The sequence below is a fragment of the Camelus ferus genome, chromosome 3 (genome assembly GCF_009834535.1).
Source record: "Camelus ferus isolate YT-003-E chromosome 3, BCGSAC_Cfer_1.0, whole genome shotgun sequence".
NCBI classification, from domain to species: domain Eukaryota; kingdom Metazoa; phylum Chordata; class Mammalia; order Artiodactyla; family Camelidae; genus Camelus; species Camelus ferus.
The window spans coordinates 28560579-28580665 of record NC_045698.1 but is presented as its reverse complement, the minus strand read 5'-3'; the positions used below and the strand labels follow the sequence as shown (position 1 = coordinate 28580665).

At 39.4% G+C, this 20087-nt stretch overlaps 1 protein-coding gene and 2 non-coding genes across 3 annotated transcripts; 2 read left to right on the top strand and 1 right to left on the bottom strand.

Moving 5' to 3' along the window:
- The first annotated feature begins 281 nt into the window (after positions 1 to 281).
- RPL37 (ribosomal protein L37) lies at positions 282 to 2840 on the top strand. Its single transcript, XM_006193050.3, has 4 exons — positions 282 to 436; positions 1028 to 1163; positions 1388 to 1472; positions 2723 to 2840. Exons 1-4 carry the CDS (start codon positions 434 to 436, stop codon positions 2790 to 2792), a joined length of 294 nt encoding a protein of 97 aa, XP_006193112.1. The 5' UTR covers positions 282 to 433; the 3' UTR covers positions 2793 to 2840.
- Positions 2564 to 2642, top strand: LOC116662860. The gene has a single exon (XR_004318949.1). It is a non-coding gene; the product is annotated as a small nucleolar RNA SNORD72 (small nucleolar RNA).
- A 1794-nt stretch (positions 2841 to 4634) lies between the features above and the next one.
- Positions 4635 to 4706, bottom strand: TRNAT-CGU. The gene has a single exon. It is a non-coding gene; the product is annotated as a tRNA-Thr (tRNA).
- Positions 4707 to 20087: the final 15381 nt, after the last annotated feature.

Genomic DNA, 20087 nt, shown 5'->3' with positions numbered 1-20087 from the left:
CCGACCCCGACACAGACGGCGGCAGCGATGAAACCGCGCGGGAACCCCAAAGCAGAGTAGCCCCTCTCTCCAGGCTCTCCATCCGCTCCGGGACCGGATGTAGCCCAGCTCTGACTGAGAAAGCACGAAAGCCGGAGGGAAACAACTGCAGGAGAGGGAGTCGAGTTCCGGCCTAAAGGAGGCTGCAGTGCGAGTCCGGCGGGGATACGCCCACCTTGGTCCCAGGAAGCTGTTAGCTCCGCCCTGCTGAACCCTCTATTGGCCCCGCCTGCCTCCGGCTCCTCCTCTTGCCCCACCCACACTGCGGCGACGGACGCTTGAGAACGGTGCACCGCGCTCCGCCGGAAGTACTTTCCTGGGCGGAAGCTTTTGAGCGCGATATAGCGGAAGTACCTTCTCTTCCGGCCTCTTTGCCCTCGGCTGCAGAATCGCGATGGTGAGTTGTGTGCAGGAGCTCTTGGAATCAGCTTCCATCCTCGCCCCCTGCGCCCCGCTCTTTGCTATCCGTGGGGGCCCCGCGGAGTTTTCAATAAGGGGAGCCGGAGGACAGGAAAGGGATGTGTGATTGACCTCAAGAGCCAAAAGAATGGCTCCTAATTATCTGGGGGTGCACAGTTAGGACTCGTGGAGCTCCAGCTCTTCTAGGCCCTTTGCTTTTGTCTGACCTTTGGAGGGTCCCGCACAGTCATGCCCTCGAATGAGAACTGACGGAAGAAATACGGTTTGAGAGTGTTTGGCTGTGAAAGCAAGGGTATCAGTTGGCGGTGGTCCTTGGCAGGAGCTCTTAGGTTTTGAAGTAGGAGAGGGTAGGAAAACCACATTGTCTCGTCTTTCACCTAAGGCTTTTTTTTTTTTTTTTTAAATAATGTAGCAGATTAGAAGACAGCAACTCTTGTGGCGAGCTTCAACATTTAAGAAAAGGCCTTGTGATTGTCATTGAATCTTACCAGTAGTTTTTAAAGCTGAAAACATAAGAATTTGTCTAGAAACTACTAGGTTTTAGAATCGTTTACCCTTTAATTTGTAGACGAAGGGAACGTCATCGTTTGGAAAGCGTCGGAATAAGACCCACACGTTGTGCCGCCGATGTGGCTCTAAGGCCTACCATCTTCAGAAGTCGACCTGTGGCAAATGTGGCTACCCTGCCAAGCGAAAGAGAAAGTGTAAGATAATGTTTATTAGACTGTTGATGTATTGAGGATGAGAACAATCTCGTTTGTTTTGTACCTAGGCGGGGCATGGCTTTGCACATTTTTTGGTCTCTTGCAAAATTTTGCTTCTGAATGCTGCTGAAGTGGGTTTAAATCCCAAAGAAGACATTCTTAAGTATCTTGAGAAGATGTGTAGGAAAAACCGTTTAGAACCTTAACCTGAGTTTGTTCTTTAGATAACTGGAGTGCTAAAGCTAAAAGACGAAATACCACCGGGACCGGTCGAATGAGGCACCTAAAAATTGTATACCGCAGATTCAGGTACAGTTTTGTTTCAATATTAGTTGGTTCTGTGAGGTTGGGTAACAACCCTGTCAACTACCCTGGTGGATGGGGATGAAATGTTGCAGGGTACTGTTTTCTTCTGCCAACATAAGCTTCGGATGAGTTGGTTTAGATTTTACTAATCTTTCAGTAAACAAAAATATGAGCTACAAATGTCTGGAGTGTAGTTTGAGCTAGACTCTCGAGAATGTGATGACATTTATTAGCGTCCCTGCATTTCAGTGTCTTACCAATGTTTGGCAAGATAATTGTGCATAAATGAGGTCTTCACTTTTGTGGCTTTGGGTAAATCTGGTTAGAATAGTGTCATAGTTGCTATTGCGTTAGTATAGAAATAAGTTTTACTGTCTGGTTGCTTAAAGACAAGCCTTAGAGTTTTAATTTCAGCTCTGACCTAGACTTACAGAGGGACTGCATTTTAGTGGTAGTAACTCTTGAGGGCTTAACCCATGTAAGATCTGTACTGAGGTGATTTTTTTGTTGGGTGGCAGGCGTGTCTTGTGCAGTATAGGATATTTAGCAGAATTTCTAACCGCTACCACTCAATTCCAGATTTTCAGGTTTTAAAAGATCACAAGACAGTTTGGAGCTTTGTAAACACCCTTAAGTGTGCTTGTGTTCATGTGCTGAGGTGACCTTTCTTTGCACTTTCCGTCTTTGCATTTAAGACCATCATATGGTAGTATGGGCTTAGGGGTCAGTGGTCTGCTAGTTCAGTGGGAGAATTAAGAACATGAGCTGAAACCATCTTTAACCTGTCTGTCCCTGTGCAGTTTCCTTTGAGTAGGTGTGAATATTAAATGAGTTAAGCTGTATAGTTAAGCAGTTGAGAAAATACCTACCATTAAACATTTTGCATTGACTGGCTAAAGGAAAGTAGGATCTCTGGTTCATGGTTTAAGAAGCCATTTTCACAAATACCTTAGGAATCTTAAAAAGCAGTGGAGAAATAAGTGGCCCAGTGATTAGTACCCCCAAATAAGTTGCCTTTTTGTCAGTTGTACTTAACGATATCCCCTAAATGGATTATCTTGAAGGAGAAGGAAGTATTTTATTTAAAATACTGCAGCTTATCAGTGATGTTGTAAAAATAAATGTCTGAACATATGAATTCAGTATTGATTTCAACATTTACTGAGATAAGCTTGTAAAAATGTTTTAACAAAAATTAAACCATGTATGTAGACATTGCTGAAGTAACCATTCTTGTTTTTAACGTGGTGCAGGCATGGATTCCGTGAGGGAACGACACCTAAACCCAAGAGGGCAGCTGTTGCAGCATCCAGTTCATCTTGAAGATTTCAATGATTAGTTGCGCAATAAATGTTCTGGTTTTGAAAAATATCTGGTGTGCTAAGGTATTTTTAATAGGCTTGTGGTATCAATGATTTACTATACGTTTGGGAATGGGACGACTTCTTAAGTAGCTCTTTTAGAACACTACTTTTGAACTGGGTTGTTGCACTGCTTAGGAGGACAAGGAACAAGCAGAATTCTGGGATTTCTTCAAGCAGACAACGCTGGAGATGATGTGAAGAATATAATGAATTAACATAGCATAACTTGGTTTTGAATTTCATAACATTCACCTGTAGTCTGGGAGGTTTCTGTGAGTCCTGCATGAATAGGGGTTTAGAGCACCAGTGAGAACATGAAAGAGAGCTGTTGAGTTAATTCTGTTTTGGAAGGGTGACCCCAGTATCCAAAATACTTGTGGGAAAACTAGCATAATACAGCAATGTGGCCAAGCTGTGCTTTCCTAACTTGTAGCTTCCCATTGTGTTAAGGATAATGTGCTTAATTTGACCTTGAGGGGGTTTCATGATCTGCACTGCCTCACCAGCCTTTGAGTGCATTCCCCAAATATAGTTAATAGCTATTCTTAACTCCTAACTTGTCCTTCAGGTCTCAGCTTACATTTACTTGTATAAAAGCCCTTGCTGATCTAAATCTACATTGGACTTCAACATATGAGACTCAGTATAATGACTCAGTGCTCTGTACTTGAGGGATGCATAGTTACGTAAGTTTCTGGATACAGTTATGTTTGTTAGTGTGATTAAACTGTAGGGCTAACAATAACTTTATGGGCTTGTGAGCACAGTAAACAGCTGAGTAAATGAAGGTGCTTTTTTATAGTGGCCACAACCTAAAGTTAGTACAAGAGGTTTGAGTTTATGAAATTGCTTTGATGTACAAAAAATAGCAATTTTAATATATTTTGGATTGAGGCTACTGAAACAGTTTGACTTGATCTTAAGATCCTTCTGAAATCTTCTAGTGTTGCTAGTGGTTGATAACTAAGTGATGCAGATGCCCATTAAGATAGGAAGATAGGTAATGCCCAGGATGGAGTAAGTGATAGACTTTGGGGCAAGTGGGCACTGACCTGAAGACCTTGCAATTTCTGAATCATGTGTTAGAAAAAGCAATTAGCGTAAAGGGGTTGCATGAGATGGGCAGTGATGCAGTAAGACAGGCCTGTGTTTTTTGAGTATAAGGTGAGCTTATCTTGCTTGCCAGTACACTGCCTATGGCCCTTAACAGATTAGGTTTCAGTGGGAAATTACTCTGGTACAGTGGAATCCCATGCAGCAGAGGAGTCACAGACCAATTGAATCTGCTTCAATCACAGTTAATTTTAAAGCCCAGGGAGAGGCAGTGGGAAAGATGGAGCTGGGCTAACACATTCAGTGTAGAGCGCAAACAGGTAGATTCAGTTGCTCATTGAAGACTAGTTTGCAGAGATTCCATCTCTGGCATACAACATGTCTTGAGAGCCCGAGTTGGTTTGGGCAGTGGATCAGTCTGACAAAGGATGCCTTGGGCTAATGCCACAGCTAAGGAATTTGTGTTCCTTGGGCAGAGGGTACTCAGGACCAGATGGTTGTCTTCATAACTTGTGTGTTTACTTGGCTTTTCAATCAGATATTGTCTGTCAGGTCAAGAGAATGGGAAGGAGTTGGCAAGAGAAGAATCAGGAAAGGTAAGCAGTGATAGATCATGAGTTTGTACTTCAACCTTAAGCAGTGATAAATGGAAGGTTTTAAGCACACAGTGGTCTCATTAGTAAAATTAATGGTGTGGATATAAGTCTTGAAGCTGGAAAACCAGGCAACAGGTTTTTTTCCCCCTTCACAGAGGCACTGGGAATTGAACCCAGAATCTCGTGCACACGAAGCATGTACTCTACCACTGAGCTATACTCCCTACCCCCCAACAGGTTCTTAAGTAGTCCAAAAATTACGAGGTCATGGACTAAGGTAACAGTGGGGCTGGCTGTAGGTTCTGGTTCTACTGAGAATATATAAAACTTGAGTCAAAGGGAGTTGCTTCCAAGCCTCTGTTTCCCTCTAAACAGGAGAGTGGTTTGTTTGTAAATAAATGTGACAATGCTACTATGTGCTCAGCAATGTTAGAGATACAGTGGGAGCAAAAACACACAGTTGAAGTTGACAGCTCTAGTGGTTGCAGAAATAGCCCAGGAACTAGGATAGAGTTGAGTCACACAAACCAGGAAAGGAGATATTTTTGAGGGAACATGTGGTAATATGTGGCTACAACCGAGGAGAAAATTAATTTTTTTTTTAATTTGGCAAAATTTAGGTTAATGTCTACTTTCCATAAACCTTATTTCGGTAGAGCCTCAAGAATACAGCCAGCTTGCTAGAGGCTCAGCGGAGATTAGGCAGTGAGGAATGGAGAATTCAGTTTATGCAAAAGACACTTGGAAGGTTACCTAGATATTCTATGGTTCCTTTTCATTTCTATTGATACAGTTCCTAGCTCATGAACCAAATCCCTTGTGACTGACCTCTCTCTGCCAGAAGCAGTTCTAGGCCCAGGAGATAGAAATAGGAAACAAAATAGACAAGGATCCTTCTCAGACAAAGATTTCAATTGTGTGTGTGCTTACGCGTGTATTGTGTTGGGTGACAGACCGAGAACAGGTAAGCAATTCAGGTGGTAATAACTGCTGTGAAGACAAAAATGTGGTAATAGTGGGCTGGAGAAACCTTAAGGAAGGTGCTTAAGAAAGTTCTATGATAATGAGCCAGCCCTGCAAAGGTAAGAACAGACATTCAGGTAGGGAGATTGTTCTCAAACTTCTGAATTCTAAGTTGGTTGCAAAATTTAACCTTGCTACAATTAGCTGAAACTTTCTAATACTGTATATTCATCTGAGAAAAAGTAATGCATTATAGAATTGTTTTACTTGTTTCAAAGAAAGCTTTCTCTTCACACATTAGTACATACAGATTATGTTTTTTGGTTTTCTCAAAACAAAAGATAGTTTGATAAGATTCAATCATAAGAAGCACAGGGCATTCAACCTCAGAAACCAAGAATGGAATTTGAAGCAAACACTTCCTTGCATAGTAAGGATGAGGGATGTTTTGTCAGAGAAAATACCAGTGAAAAATGATTCTCCTGTAGTATGTGAGTGGTTTATAGAACAGGCGTGGTATGTGGATTGAGACAAAAAAAAAAAAAAAAGCTTCATTTTTGTGTCCTTTATATAGTGGAAATATACTTCAGTGCCCCCAGGATGAAGACTTGGTGTGACCCTTGTATTTTTAGATCACTCAAAGATAATAAAAAATGTCTTCAGTCATGATTATTTGTAAAAAGTTTTATTTCAGTAAGTAAAATGTCTGATCCTGTGTAATAGTCAATTCAAAGTTGACTTAACCTTAAGTCACGTCTTCCCACTTGGGCCTCCTCTGGGCTGGAGCCAAGAGTGGAGAAGGGGACTTGATCTCTCTGATCTCAGCCTTCTCCCTGTATTCTCTGGGGCCTGTGAGCTGTACTTTCCCTCCTTACTGGGGTTAGAGTAGATAGCAGAAGGAAGGCGAGGTGAAGGGATGGGGTGGTTCTTCCTTGGCTAGGTGGATAGACAGCATCTGGACCCACAAGATGATTAAACTTTTTCTCTTGGGCATTTGTATGACTTCTATAGTTCCGATCTTAATTCAAAATCATCTTTTGTGATCATTGCTAGCCCCTAGGATCGAACCTCTTAAGTTTTCTCTACCTCTGAGTGTCCTATAGACAGGATCCAAAATTATCCCATGCTGTCTGTCTCCTGAGTGGCCCACGTCTGGTCCCCAGGAGACATGCCCACATCCCTGGCCTGAACAAATTCTTAAGTGCAGGGAGATTTTGTGGCAGCAGCTCTCTCCCAGGCCCCACCAAAACAGTTGCAGGAAACAAATTTCAGAGCTCTCCGAGTGGTTCCATTGAAGTTCCCTTTACCAGATTTAGAGCTAGAAGGTAGTAACCTCCTTTTCCAAGAAGGTTGGGTTGAATGCTAAAAACTCCTAAAAACAAAATTTACCAGTCTGTCCCTTGGACCCCTGTATATCCTTGATCTGGCTGAGGATTCTAAAAGCTGTAACCAGGTTCTTGGATACATTTCCCATGTGTGTGTCTCATTTGGTAGTTCCCCAAGCAAAAAGAGCCCTATTCTGAGAGCATGTTAATTTATATGGCTCTGCAAATAAAAGTCTAGTGCATGTAAAGTGTTTACGTTGCTCTGAAAAATGTTTAAAATGATTTGAACTCTAGAGTTACTATGTGGAGAAAAAAGTCCTTTAGGCGAACAGTCTTAAAAAAAAAAAAAGACAACTGGTGAAACAGGGTATTGAAGAAAGATCCAGCTTTCTTAAGTTAGGGCAGGTGGTAGAGGTGGCTAAGGAGGAAGCAAATGGTATTGACACCAACTGGCAAATAGTACTGTTTCAGAAACACGACTATCTTGGGTGAATGGGGGGAAGGAAGGCTTGGCAGTATATGGTTCAGCCACCTCAGAGTGGAGAAGGCACAGAGCAGAAACTGTTTATGGTCTGTGTGCTGCAAGGGAGCTGCCCTCAGAGGAGAAGCAGCTCCCCAGGCAGGAGAGACAGGAAGCAGGAAGCCTCAGAAGTGCTGTCCAATTAGGGCTGGCTCCGGAGAGAGAAACCTCTGGGAACATGCCCTGTGAGGCAGTACAGCGTGGCACAGTGCTTTTAGAGTTTCAAGAGATTTGAGATGGTGTAATAAAACTCCTTTATTCTGGAGAGGAGCAAACTGAGGCACAGAGAGTTTATTTGTTAAATTTGTATATATTTTCTTTCTCTGGTGATATTCTGACAACAGTGAGTACTGTTAGAATGCACTGCTTTAATAAAGACATTGTACAATGTAAAATTCCTTTTGTAGCCAATCTGTCTTCATTAAATATAATCCTTACTGATCTAAGGCCTTGATGTGGAACCACAGTACTAATTATACATCATAAAGTACAGAGATCTAGGATACCACTTACATATGTAATTTTAGCATTGGATTAACGTCTTAAAAGGTAATAATAGCAAGCCGTTTTCCAGTCATCTTGATCAGAGCAGATCTGCCCTTTCCTGATTTCCTCCCACTTGCCCCCCATCCTTTGGGAATATATTAAGGAGTAAAATTGTCAATAGTTTTAAATTTTTTTTAACACTTTTAAATTTTTAATAAATTCCATATTCATCAAATAGACAACTCTTAGAATCTGAATAGATGAACTATAGGCAGATTTAAAGACAGTTACCACATTATGCCTTCTGGCATTTTTCAACTACTTGAGTTTAGGCCAATGCTAAAATCTATAGATGCAAGCATAGACAGGCATTTAATACTGGCAAATAGGAAAATTTCACTTATTGGACTAAAACGTAATCATTATATAAATACTAGAAGTAACATAATAGAGTATACAAATATAAACATCCAATAAAAATTTTTGGTAGTGAGGGTTCAATGAGGAGACAAATCACATAGTAATTCTCTAGAATAGTAATTCTCTAGAATACAGGAAAAGCAGAAATAAGGAGAGGCCCCTACCCCTAGAGCTGAGATAGAGCACCAAAGGAAGAGGCCTCCCCACACTGGGAGTTGAGATCCAGATGTCAGAGAAGGTGCAGCACAGCGCACTGGATGTGGAAGTGTCTTGCTCCTGGGACTTGCAAGAAAGCCACCAGAGGGATGACACTGGGGAAGCCATTCATGGGGAGGTGCCTTGCTCAACAGTGTTCTGCTGTGAAGCTGCCAGAAGGGTATCTGAGAGAAGCTTCTGGTCATTAGAGGCCTTTGGCCAGTGCACAAGGCAGGAACCTGGCACTGGAGAAGCCACCAACACTGCAGGGGCCTGACAGAAAGCCCCCCGTACTGTAGGAACTTGGCCCAGGAGAAACTGTAGGCCTCTTTCTGAACCACCAAGAATCATTTTGTTACAGCTCTAGAGCTCTTTGTCAGATTCAACCTGAGTAAAATCTGTGCTGAGCTGGCCAATATAAATATCTAAAATGAGCTAGAAAAGCACTGTCTAGTAGAAATACAACATGAGCCAGAAATGCAAACCACAGATGTAGTTGTAAGTTTTCTAAAGCCACATCTAAAAATGTAAAGTGAAGCTAATTTTAATAGTATGTTTTATTTAGACAATTATGCCTAACACAGTATCATTTATGTAATTAGTGTAAGAATTGAGATATTTTGCATTCTTTATTTTTTATACTAAGTCTTAAAAATACAGTGTGCATTCTATGCTCTCAGTACATCTCAGTTCAGACTAGCTGTGGGTGGCTGGCGGTTACCCTACTGGGTAGCACACACCTAGACTATAACAAGTTTAGTGTTCTGGGGTTGAGTGATCATTTGGTAAAGTTGTCTTCATCTAAAATAATACTGCATTCACCATGTAAATATATAGATAAAATCAAAACACACAAAGTTACTAGCTTTTAGGTCAGTTAATTAAGCCCAGATTTTTAACCTGTAAAATAGTAGATCTCTGTACCTACCTCATAGCATTGTTTGTTTTGAAGTGTTGCTATGAGAATAACAGGAGATGGAGATATAAAGTGTTTATGCTGCCTGGCACAGAGTAAGAGTCTGATAAATGTTGGTGATCATTATTATTACTAAGTAGGTAATATTCCTGGGTAATGGGTATCACTTTGACAATAGCAGGAAGACAAAGCCCTACAGACAACATGTATCTTGGTGAATTCCCCAAGGTCGGCAGTCTATGCTATATGCCATAGACTCTATACCATGATATGCTCCGAAATTTGATTTGATCAGAATAAGGAGGGTGGCTTATCTCAGTGAAGCTCATGTTAACCAAGTCATCAGGATGAATGTATATTCAATAAACTTATTTTTAACAACATTCTATCTACAAATGTAAATCGTACACTGTGTACGTGCCAGGCACTGATCTAGGCATTGGGAATACATCAGTGAACCGAGAAGGGTAGGAAGAAGGTAGAGTGGTTATGGATAAGCCCAAGTCATGTTTAAAACAAAATTACAATCAACTCATTATCCAGGTAGGGGTGGGTTAACCATTTGGGATTATCTATAATTGAGGTTTAGAAGCTACTTGGTGAAGATTAGGTTGAAAAGCAGAGAGAGCAGAGAAGGCATGGCCTGAGATGCTTACCACCTGAGCTCAGGTTCAACCTCAAGGTCTTACTTTTCCCACCTACTCAACTTCTCCACCACACAATGCACTTCATCTGCCTCCGTAGCTAATCAACAAACTGATTAATCCACTCCCAGATAATTAAGAGTTGTTTGAAAATAGGCTTGCCAATTGATCAAAAGTATAACTGTCAAAACAGGCAGAATGCTCCTCATGGCCTGACAAACACTCTCTTTAACTCTGACAGCACTCTTAACTTTTGTGTTCTTGAGGAAACACCTCTCTCTAGCTTACAGGAACTGACCAAAGAGGAAAGTAGGAAATCTTTGCTTTAACACATGGCCCCAAGGCACTGTTTATGATCAGACACAGTACCTTAGAACACAGCCAAGCACAGCCCAATTAATTACATTATAAGGCTTACCTAAATGGATCTGGACCTGAAACTAGACCCAATCACTAGGGGAAGCACGATCTAGCACTCCCAATTCTAAACATGTACCCTACACAAGTACTGTCACAAAGGCACAAAGTTATATGCCTACAGCCACTTGTTGCATTATTTGTAATATAAAAAAATAGAAACAACTAAATCCCCTAAGTAGAGGTTTAGTTAAATAAATTACAGTACATCCTTACAACGAATAGCAATATAGCTGTTTAAAACAAAACAGAAACCATAAAAAGAGCCTTACTATAAAGCTACAGTAGTCAAGAAGTATAGTACTGGTACAAGAGTAGATATAAATGAGTGGAACATAATAGAGTCCAGAAATAGGTCCATAAATATATGTAATTTGATTTTTAACAAAGGCACCAAGTTAACTCAATGGAGAAAGAATAGTCTTTAACAAATAGTCCTAGAACAATGAATGCATATACAAAAAAAAAATTTTAATGAAAATAAAGGAATTTCAAAATTTGTCTTGGATTATGACGTCAAGATGGATCAAAGGTCTAAATGTAAAACCTAAAGCTATAAGACTGAGAAAAACAGAAGAAAATCTTTGTGACCTTGGGTTAGGCAAAGACTTCTTAGATATGGCATATAAGCACAATCTATAAAAGAAAAAAATAGTAAGTTGAACTTCATCAAAACTAAATATTTCTATTCTTCACAAGTCAGAATTAAGGGGGAAGGGTATATAGCTCAAATGGTAGCGCACATGTTTAGCATGCACGAAGTCCTGGGAGGTCCTGGGTTCAGTCCCCAGTACCTCCTTCAAATATAAATAGATAAATAAACTTAATCACTTCCCCTCATAAAACAAACAAACAAACACTTTAAAAAAGGTCAGAATTAAGAAAATAAAAACACAACATTCAGGCTTGGAGAAAATACATGCAAAACATGATAAATGATTTGTATTCAGAAGAACTTAATAATTCAAAAAAATGCCCAATTTTTAAAGTGGGCAAAAGATTTGAACAGATAGTTTACCAAAGAATGAATATGCATGACAAATAAACACGTGAAAAGATGCTAAACATCAGTATCAGGAAGCGCAAATGAAAACCACAATGACACAGCACTACACATCTACTACAATAGCTAACGTTAAATAAAACTGACAATACCAAGCACTAATAAGGAAAAACCGCTCATTCACTGCTGGTGGAAGTGCAAAATGGCATAGCCATTTTAGAAAACAATTTGGCTGCTTCTTATAAAGCTAAACATACACGTACTATACAGCCCCAGCAATTCCACTCTTGAGTATTTATTCAAAAGAAATGAAAATGCAGACACTTATATGTGAATGTTTATAACAAGCTATTCCTGTTCCAAGAATTACAAACAACACAAACATCATAATAAGAGAATGGATAAATAAATTTTGGATTATCCACACAATGAAATACTATTCAGCAATAGGAAGCAGTGAGCTACTGACACATGCAACAACATGGATGAGTCTCAGAAGTGTTAGGCTAAGTGAAAGAAGCTGGATGCAAAAGGCTACATATTGTATGATTTTTCTTTATATGACATTCTGAGAAAAACAAAATTATAGTGACAGAAATGAAAAGGGCACAGGGAATATTGGGGAGTAGTGCAAGTATTCTGTATCTTGATTGTGGTGGTGTTTACACAATTGTATACATTTTTACATTTTACAAAAATGTATACATTTTTTCAAATCTTGTTGAAATCTATATATAAAAAAAGTGAATTTTATCGTATGTAAATTACACTTCAATAAACTCATCTAAAAGAAGAAGGGAAGTTAGAAGATAATGGAGAAATGACTTCAAAACTCTCAAGGAAATTCTTTACCACTTAAAACACTGTACAGCCAAACTATTAAGTGTGAGGGAATAATAAAGACATTTTCAAACATAATCTCTCAGAAAAATTTACTTCCCTGAGGCTTTCTCATAAAAACACTGGTGGGATATGTTCCATCAAAACTAGGGAGGATGGACAAAACATTAAACAAACAGAACGAGGGAAACCATGGTATACAGGAAACATTAAACCCATAATAGGAGAAAGGTAAAGGGCCTCTCCAGGATTGGGGTGAAGAGGATGCTCGGATGAGAACTCTGAGACAGGTATAGAAGGCAAACAACTGAAGCAGGTAAGAAAGCTCTAGCAGAGTTCAAGAAACTCAAACTGATGATACGCATCACTTGTTCCCATGCCTCGAGAGATTTCAGACACTTGATGCAAGTTTTGAGTCAAATCAATGAGTACTTGGAAATCTAAGAAAGTAAAAAACACAACAAAATATTAATTCCAGACAAAAAAAAAGCCTTTTAGTAAAGATCAACAATAATGTATTTAATCCAATAAGGCACCCAGAAGATTCTCCATGTTAAAATTCTAGTCAAGGATTTTAGAAGCATTTCAGTAAAAATATACTAAACTTAGAACAAATTCCTAGCATACAAAAAATCCCAAAATTCCCACATATAACCAACTTAATTTCTGAAATTAAAAGATCTATACATTTCATAATGTAGTTGAACTTTAATGTACTTGAATTTAATTATATAATAGATATAAAGAATATGAGAATTAAGTTAGTGGCCTCATGTAATGACTACATATGTAAAGAATATTCTGCACCAAAAAATCGTCTTTAACTGTTTCATTTCTTATATAATTTATTACTTATTGAGGAATCCACCAAAGCTATATAATAGCTTAGTTCTTCAAAGTATACCCTCAGTACATTCAACATAACTTTGAATAAATCTGTACCATAGTAAGATTCTTTTAGAAAGTATAAAAGATTTCAAATATTTAAGAAAATATTTTAGAATGGAGACACTTCTTTAAATTTGAAAAATATTTTATATTTTCCTTGTTTCAAAAACATTTAAGGATGACAGAAGAAACAGATGAACCTTAGTGGATATTGCTAAGGAAAAGAAGCCAGTTTGAAAATATATGCTGTATGATTCCAATTATATGACCTTCTGATAAACAAAATTATAGAGACAGGAAAAAGAAGAGAATGGTTGAATAGGTGAAGCAACACGAGATTTTTTAGGGTGGTGAAACTATTCTGTATGATACCATAACAGTGGATACATGACATTTTCAAAGCCCACAAAAATTAACAACACAGAGTGAACCTTAACATATGCAAAGTTCTAAAAAATCATTTGGAAGGTTGTAGTATAAGGCTTAATATTAAGGCTCAGTATTATGTGTTGCCTTGACAGTCATGTTTATTTAACCTGGTAAAATTGGGAGAGCCTACAATAGCCCAACTCTAAGTTCCTCCCCCTTCTTTTCCCACAGGTAAGTTTCTCTAGCTAAACCTCGAAGCCTCTTTACCGAAGGGACTAGGCACAGTCAGGGCTAATCCCTGAGTAGTGGGCTCAGATCTTTGACAGTTTATGGGATTATTCAGACAACTAATCATATTCTTCACAGGAATCAGGGGCACTTTACCCTCTTGGTATTACAGAGCCTGCCGCCCACAGCCTCTGGTTGTTTCTCCTTCTCCTGAGTGCAACTTCCGTGTGGTCCTGAGCAGTATGTGGTGCCCTCCTGCCCTGGGCTGTAAGTATATGTGACCAATACACTGTTGTTGACAGCATCTGTCCTGTGTCAGGTGTTGTCTGTTTGGCTATTCCCATAACCCTAGGGAGGGAATTCCTCCCTCACCAACAGGGTGAAAAGGAGGCAATTAAAACAGAGGGTGGGGGATCTGAGGAGGGAGTGCAGATTGTGACATTATCTGTCTGTATTATACATACATAAAACGACCTCACTGAAGAGAGTGGAGGAAATGGGTGCTTACCTAAGGAAATGGTGGAGTTCCAGATCACCACCTGGGAAGGACTGGAGTCTGTAAAACTAACGACAAAAGGAACTGCACTGGACTCAAGTTGATAAACCAGTATCCACAGGGGTAAAGTTAACAATTCTGATACTTCCATAAATGTATACTCAAATTGAGCAATTAGGTAAGTGGATGTTAGATAATGGAAGCTGTTTCTCACTGTTGGAGAAGGAATTTACAGATAAACAAAGGGAAAAGGCTAGAACAATCTATGTGGCAATGGATGAGAGTTGGTTGTGTGGATCAGTCTGAAATCATGTTTAGCTTAATACAGATGGGATGGTTCCAAACACAGAAACAGAGCTATGGGTATATTTATTAGAATACACACATATTTCCTTGCTCTGTCAGCTGAGAGGGTCTAGAAGCAATTACCCACCAAAAACCAAATTTTAGTCTCTAATACCACTCTCCTATAAAATAACAAGGACATCTTCAAGAAATAGCTGATCCTAGGACAGGACAGGAAATATACAAGCTGAGCATAGAGCATCTTGCAGTGTCAGAAAATAAGGAAGCGACAAACAAACAATAAAAACTACATTGATGGAAGCAAGTCAAGGGGATATAGAGCCAACAGAAGGAGCACCCAAACTATCAAAGCTGGAGCAACTTAAGCAATAAAGTGAAGGAGTACTGGATTACAACCCAGTATATAAAGGAAATATTCATGACTCCATAGTGCTGTCAACAAAGATCAACTAAATAAACAAATGGGAGAAAAGAGAGAAGTCTCCTTGTGAAGATTTCCAAATAATTTATGTAGATATCTCACTCTAAAGGAGAGCAGGGGCGGGTGGGGGGGTGGATAATGGTAGAGCACATACTTAGCATGCATGATGTACTGAGTTCAATCCCCAGTACCTCTATTTGAAAAAAAAAGGGGTTGAAAACCGACTGAAAAATTTGAAACACAATAAAGGAGAGAGAGCAAAACTCCCCAATCATTAAGTGTGGGCTGCACTTAGTGATTTCCCTCAGAAGAGTCCAGCATGGAAAGGAGGAAAAAAGAGTAACATTACAACAGAGAAAAGCAACAAACACAACCTTAGCCGTGTAATCAAAGCCAACATCAACAGTGATAAATCATGAAATCATCTGGCTGGTATGAACCCTCGATAGGGTGCAATTAAAATGGACCATTGTCTGTGTTCTTCCTCCCCAAAGCCCATCATACAGTCTAGCCATGAGAAAAACACCCAATTCCAATAAAGGGGCATTCCACAAAGTATCTGACTGATACACCTCAATACTGTCCCAGTCATAACAAACAAGCAAACAACCAAAATCTGAGAAACTGTCTCAGCCATGAGGAGCCTAAGGAGACGTGACAATTAAATGAAATGTGGATCCTGAATGGGATCCTTGAAGAGAAAAAGGACATCAGGTAAAAATTAAAGAGATTGGAATAAACTGGACTTTAGTTAATAATAACACATCAACACTGGTTTATTTTTTAATTTTTATTTTTTTCATTGATTGTAACAAATGTACCATAAAATGTAAGGTGTTGATAACGGGAAACTGGGCATGAGTATATGAGGACTCTGTACTATCTTTATATTCTGTAAATCTAAAACTGTTCTAAAAAATAAAGTCTACTTACAAAAAGCATCTGAGAAGCCTAGAGAGTAAAAATATCCAGCAAAAATAAATAAATAAATAAATAAATAAATAAATAAATAAATAAAGGAAATAAGGAGCTGCAGGAAGGAAAATCCGATAAATCCAGGAGTGAGGTTAGAATACTAACATGCATGCCTTTAGCAACTACGTTCTTTGTTAGAGGTAGGCTGTAAATTTGGGTCTGCGAAAGTAAAGCAGCTTTGCGTGTCCGTTTCTCAGAGCCGCCCTCAGCATGCTCCTGCACTGAGCACAGGGGCAGCAGCAGCAGAACAGAGGGAGCTGAGCCAGGCTGCTGCCCAGGAGTCAGTCTATAAAGGATACTGCACATCTCTGGGGCGCCAAAACATTGCTCAAATTTGTATTCACCTGAGTTCTTCTAGGAATGATGTGGCCAAAAAGAACTACTTTGGTAAAATGCTTGGGGTGTGATAAGACCTCCCCCACAAAAAGGATGCTCAGATGGCCTGTGAACTGCTGCCTAAGAAGTTAGGGTCTGGTAACTTGAAGGTTTTAGTTCCCTGAGACACTGTTCCAGCTGTTTTTTCTGCCTTTCCACTTAAATAAACATTGAATACATTTTTCAAGAATATGGTTTTGAAGGAGACCAAATTACTAGTCGGATTGGAGGGCCAAATTATTAGCTTATTCAAGGCATCCACGTGTTGATCAGCCCCTTATATTACCAAACTGAGTAAGAACAAGGCTAACAGCGACCAGAAATGCGACAGTCCAATGATCTCTCTAGCTGATTGTCTCAGAGGATTCAAGGGCACATTTAGATAATCAGCCCATCCTTCGGGCAACTATCCAAGGAAATTATTTCCCTTAACTGATAAGCATAGGGCAACAAAGAGTTTGAAGTTACATTTTTTTGGTGAATGACTATTCTCCGTGCTGCTGATCATGGACAGATCCAAGTTCCTTCATTCCCCATGCCACCCTTTTCTTTGAGTACAAAGCACCCCCTCTTAGTAATCCCCTAAATATATTCAAGTTCAAGATGCTGTGGACCTCCACAGATAAAGGTTATGGTCTCCTCTCATGAAGCCCTTCTAGGACCATATGTATATGTATTTTTATTATTGCACCTACCAGATTGCTTTGCCATGTTAAAGGCAATACTATGTTCCTTTGTTTTTTGAGTCTTCAGAGTCTAGCCGTCTGCCTAAAACCTAGTTACTGTTTAATAAATATTGAATATTAATTACAATGTAACTGCAACTAAGGAAATACCAGGCTGCATTAATAGCAGCATGGTAAAATTTTTTAGTTTTGGCCACCATATGTATAGATAGACATCAAGGAAATGTAATATTTCCCTGACAGAGTAGGGTTTTACTAACACTCTGATGGCCTTAAGATGGTAAGACTAAGAGAACACATGGCTCCCTCAGAATTTCTGTAGGACTGAAGAGAAAGCAGCTGACAACTAATAATGAGTTTCCCCACGAGGTCAGAGGTTCTCCACCACAGTGTTTGGTCATCCTGGCTTGTCTTTATCAGTGCTAAGATGTACTTGTAATTTATTTGCACTAATAAAAGTTAAAGTAGTGAAGTTTGAAAACAATTGATCTTTCCCCTTTCTTAAACTAGAGTGGATTCAGGGTTACTTCTATAAAGTTACTCCTGCCTACTAATATTCCAATATACTTTGTTGAGATAGGGGTACAACTGATGGGTCCGGAAACTGGGTGTAAGTCACAGTTTACCTTATCTTCACTTCCACCTTGGAAGAAAGTTGAGTATGTGAATATTATCTATTGTGTGTGGGACTGGGGGGATTCAGAGAACTGCCATCCTAGACTATGAGATCCTCCAGGGTAGGGACTATGACTTTTCCTCTTGTATCTACCCACAGTGTCTGGGTGGAAGAAAACATGACAAAACCTTTTTAAAAGGTTGAAGAGAAAAAGCAAAGGAATAAAGGAGATCTGTTACTTACTTTCTTAGATACTGTTAACTGAATTCACTTTTTAAACTCAACATAATAAAAAAATCCAGCAATAAAAGCTGCTTAAACAGAGACTCTGGGAGACTGAATAAGATGATCTCTAAGTTCCTATTCAATTCCTTGATCTATGATTATTGGTTTTATTTACCTAACAATGCTTTTGAGCGAATAGTGGCATTTAATGAATATTTATTACATAGAATTATAATAGAAAATAACACCAAAAACAAACTGATGCAGAAACAAATTGATGTTTCTGCTAAAAATGAACTGATAGTTTCATGAAGAGATTGGCAATAGGCTTGCAAAATTCAGTGTCAGATTGCATCCTTGTAGGATGCTCTGTGGCTTAACTGGCAGAGTACAGAGTTGAGATACCTTGTGATTTTCTCCTTTTAGGTTAAAAGAAATAACAGAAATTTGCTAGGCTAAATTCCAGATGTGATGCAAATGTAAAGTTATTTAAGATGCTATTTCGGGTGGGAGGGGATGATTAAAGTTTTTTTTTTTTTCCCTAAGAGAATCCAGAGAGTTATTTCTGCTATTTTGCAGAGATCCAAAAAGCCTGAGCTGCAGAAACTCACAAAACAAACAGGTAAAGGTGGAAAATGAGAGAGCAAAAATTACAACAGCAACCACTGCCTGCCCCCAAGTATCTCAGTAATTAAAGATTTCTTAACTTTTTGGCTCTTCAAAGTATGTGCAAGCCATAATCCAGCAGAAACTGATTATCTATCCAAGGCTGACTGTAACTGTTCCCTGATTATTTCTGTAATTCTAAACTCAAAGGTTTTTTTTTTCCTTTAAAATTGTTAATGATTATGTCATTTAATCACAAAATTAATACATGCTTATTAAAGATACGTTTAGAAAATCAGAATAGAAGTCATAATCCCGCCCTCCAATTAGCATCATCACAAGACAAAGAAACACTTTGTTAATGAAAGCAAAATACTATAGCAGACAAGTTGACCTGACCAAGGTTGATGTTACAGTGCTTTGTGGCATTTGTTGGAACCAGGGTAGCAAACTTTCAGTCTGGTGAGCGAGGGCAAATTTTCTGTTGAAGGAAACAAATGTGCTCTGGTTAATTAACCCAGAAGGTGGTTAGTCCTGAGTCAGTGAACCAGGTAAATGGCTTTCACTTCCTGCTGCTGCTTTAACGACTCATCCAAACTTAGAGGCTTAAAGCAACACGAATTAATTCTCTCCCAGTTCTACAGGTCAGAAGTCTAAAATGAGTGGCAGGGCTGTGCCCATTCTGGAGGTTCTAAGCAAAACAAACAAACAAACAAAAAAACCAAACAAACAAACAAAAAAACCCAACCTTGAAACTCAAAGGTTTTTGCCTCCCCTGCAGTACCTTGCTTGGAACAAAGCTGTGCTTAATGAATGTTACTTTCATTTCATAAATTTAAAGTGCATCAAAATCAGTAGAGTTGAGTAACTTTCATCGGGAAGGAAAAAGATAATATTTTGTCTTTTACTTTTTTATGTTATTTTCACGGAGTCCAACTCTGCTCAATAACACCACTCCGAATGCTATGGCACTGCAACACACTCATTTAAACATTCTATTACAAATAAGCATACTTTCTCTATATCCCCTGTGATATGCCACGATCCCTTTTGTATAGACTCTTACTTCAAGTACAATTCATACTTGTCGACTGCTCTTGTCGGTGCAAATGTAAGCCTTATTTTTAGTTCAAAGCCTACACTTTACTGATAATCTAAAAATATTAATCCTATACATCCAAATGTCTGAGTAACATCCTACTTTCCGAACACAATACATTCACCCATGTCCCCAACCTGCTTCTTCCAATAGAGCTTGTTTTGGGGAGGATATTTCAGGAGAGCATTCAGCAAGACCGACAACACTGCTACTTGAGCTGCCGAGGTGCCCAATAACAACTTACTGGCTCAAAGTGAAAAAGAGCAGCGGGGGGTGGGGTGGGGGTAGGGGTGGAGGAAGAGGTAACTTCATCAAAGATGCAAGCGACAACTCCCAGTGGCTTCCAGATTCCATCCCAACAAGAAAAATGAAAAGGTTAGAAAACAGTGATAGGGCGGTGTCCCCTGACATGTTTGAATTCACGCTGCACTAGTAACAAGCCACATATCTGCTCTACCCGCGCAGGCTTCCCCACAGCCCATCTCCCTCCTTGGAATCACAAGGAGAGCGGTCCCCCTGACCCAGGAGTAATATTAAAGGGAGACCAATGCGGGCAGAGACTCCGCCAGAGAGGAAAGGGGCCCAG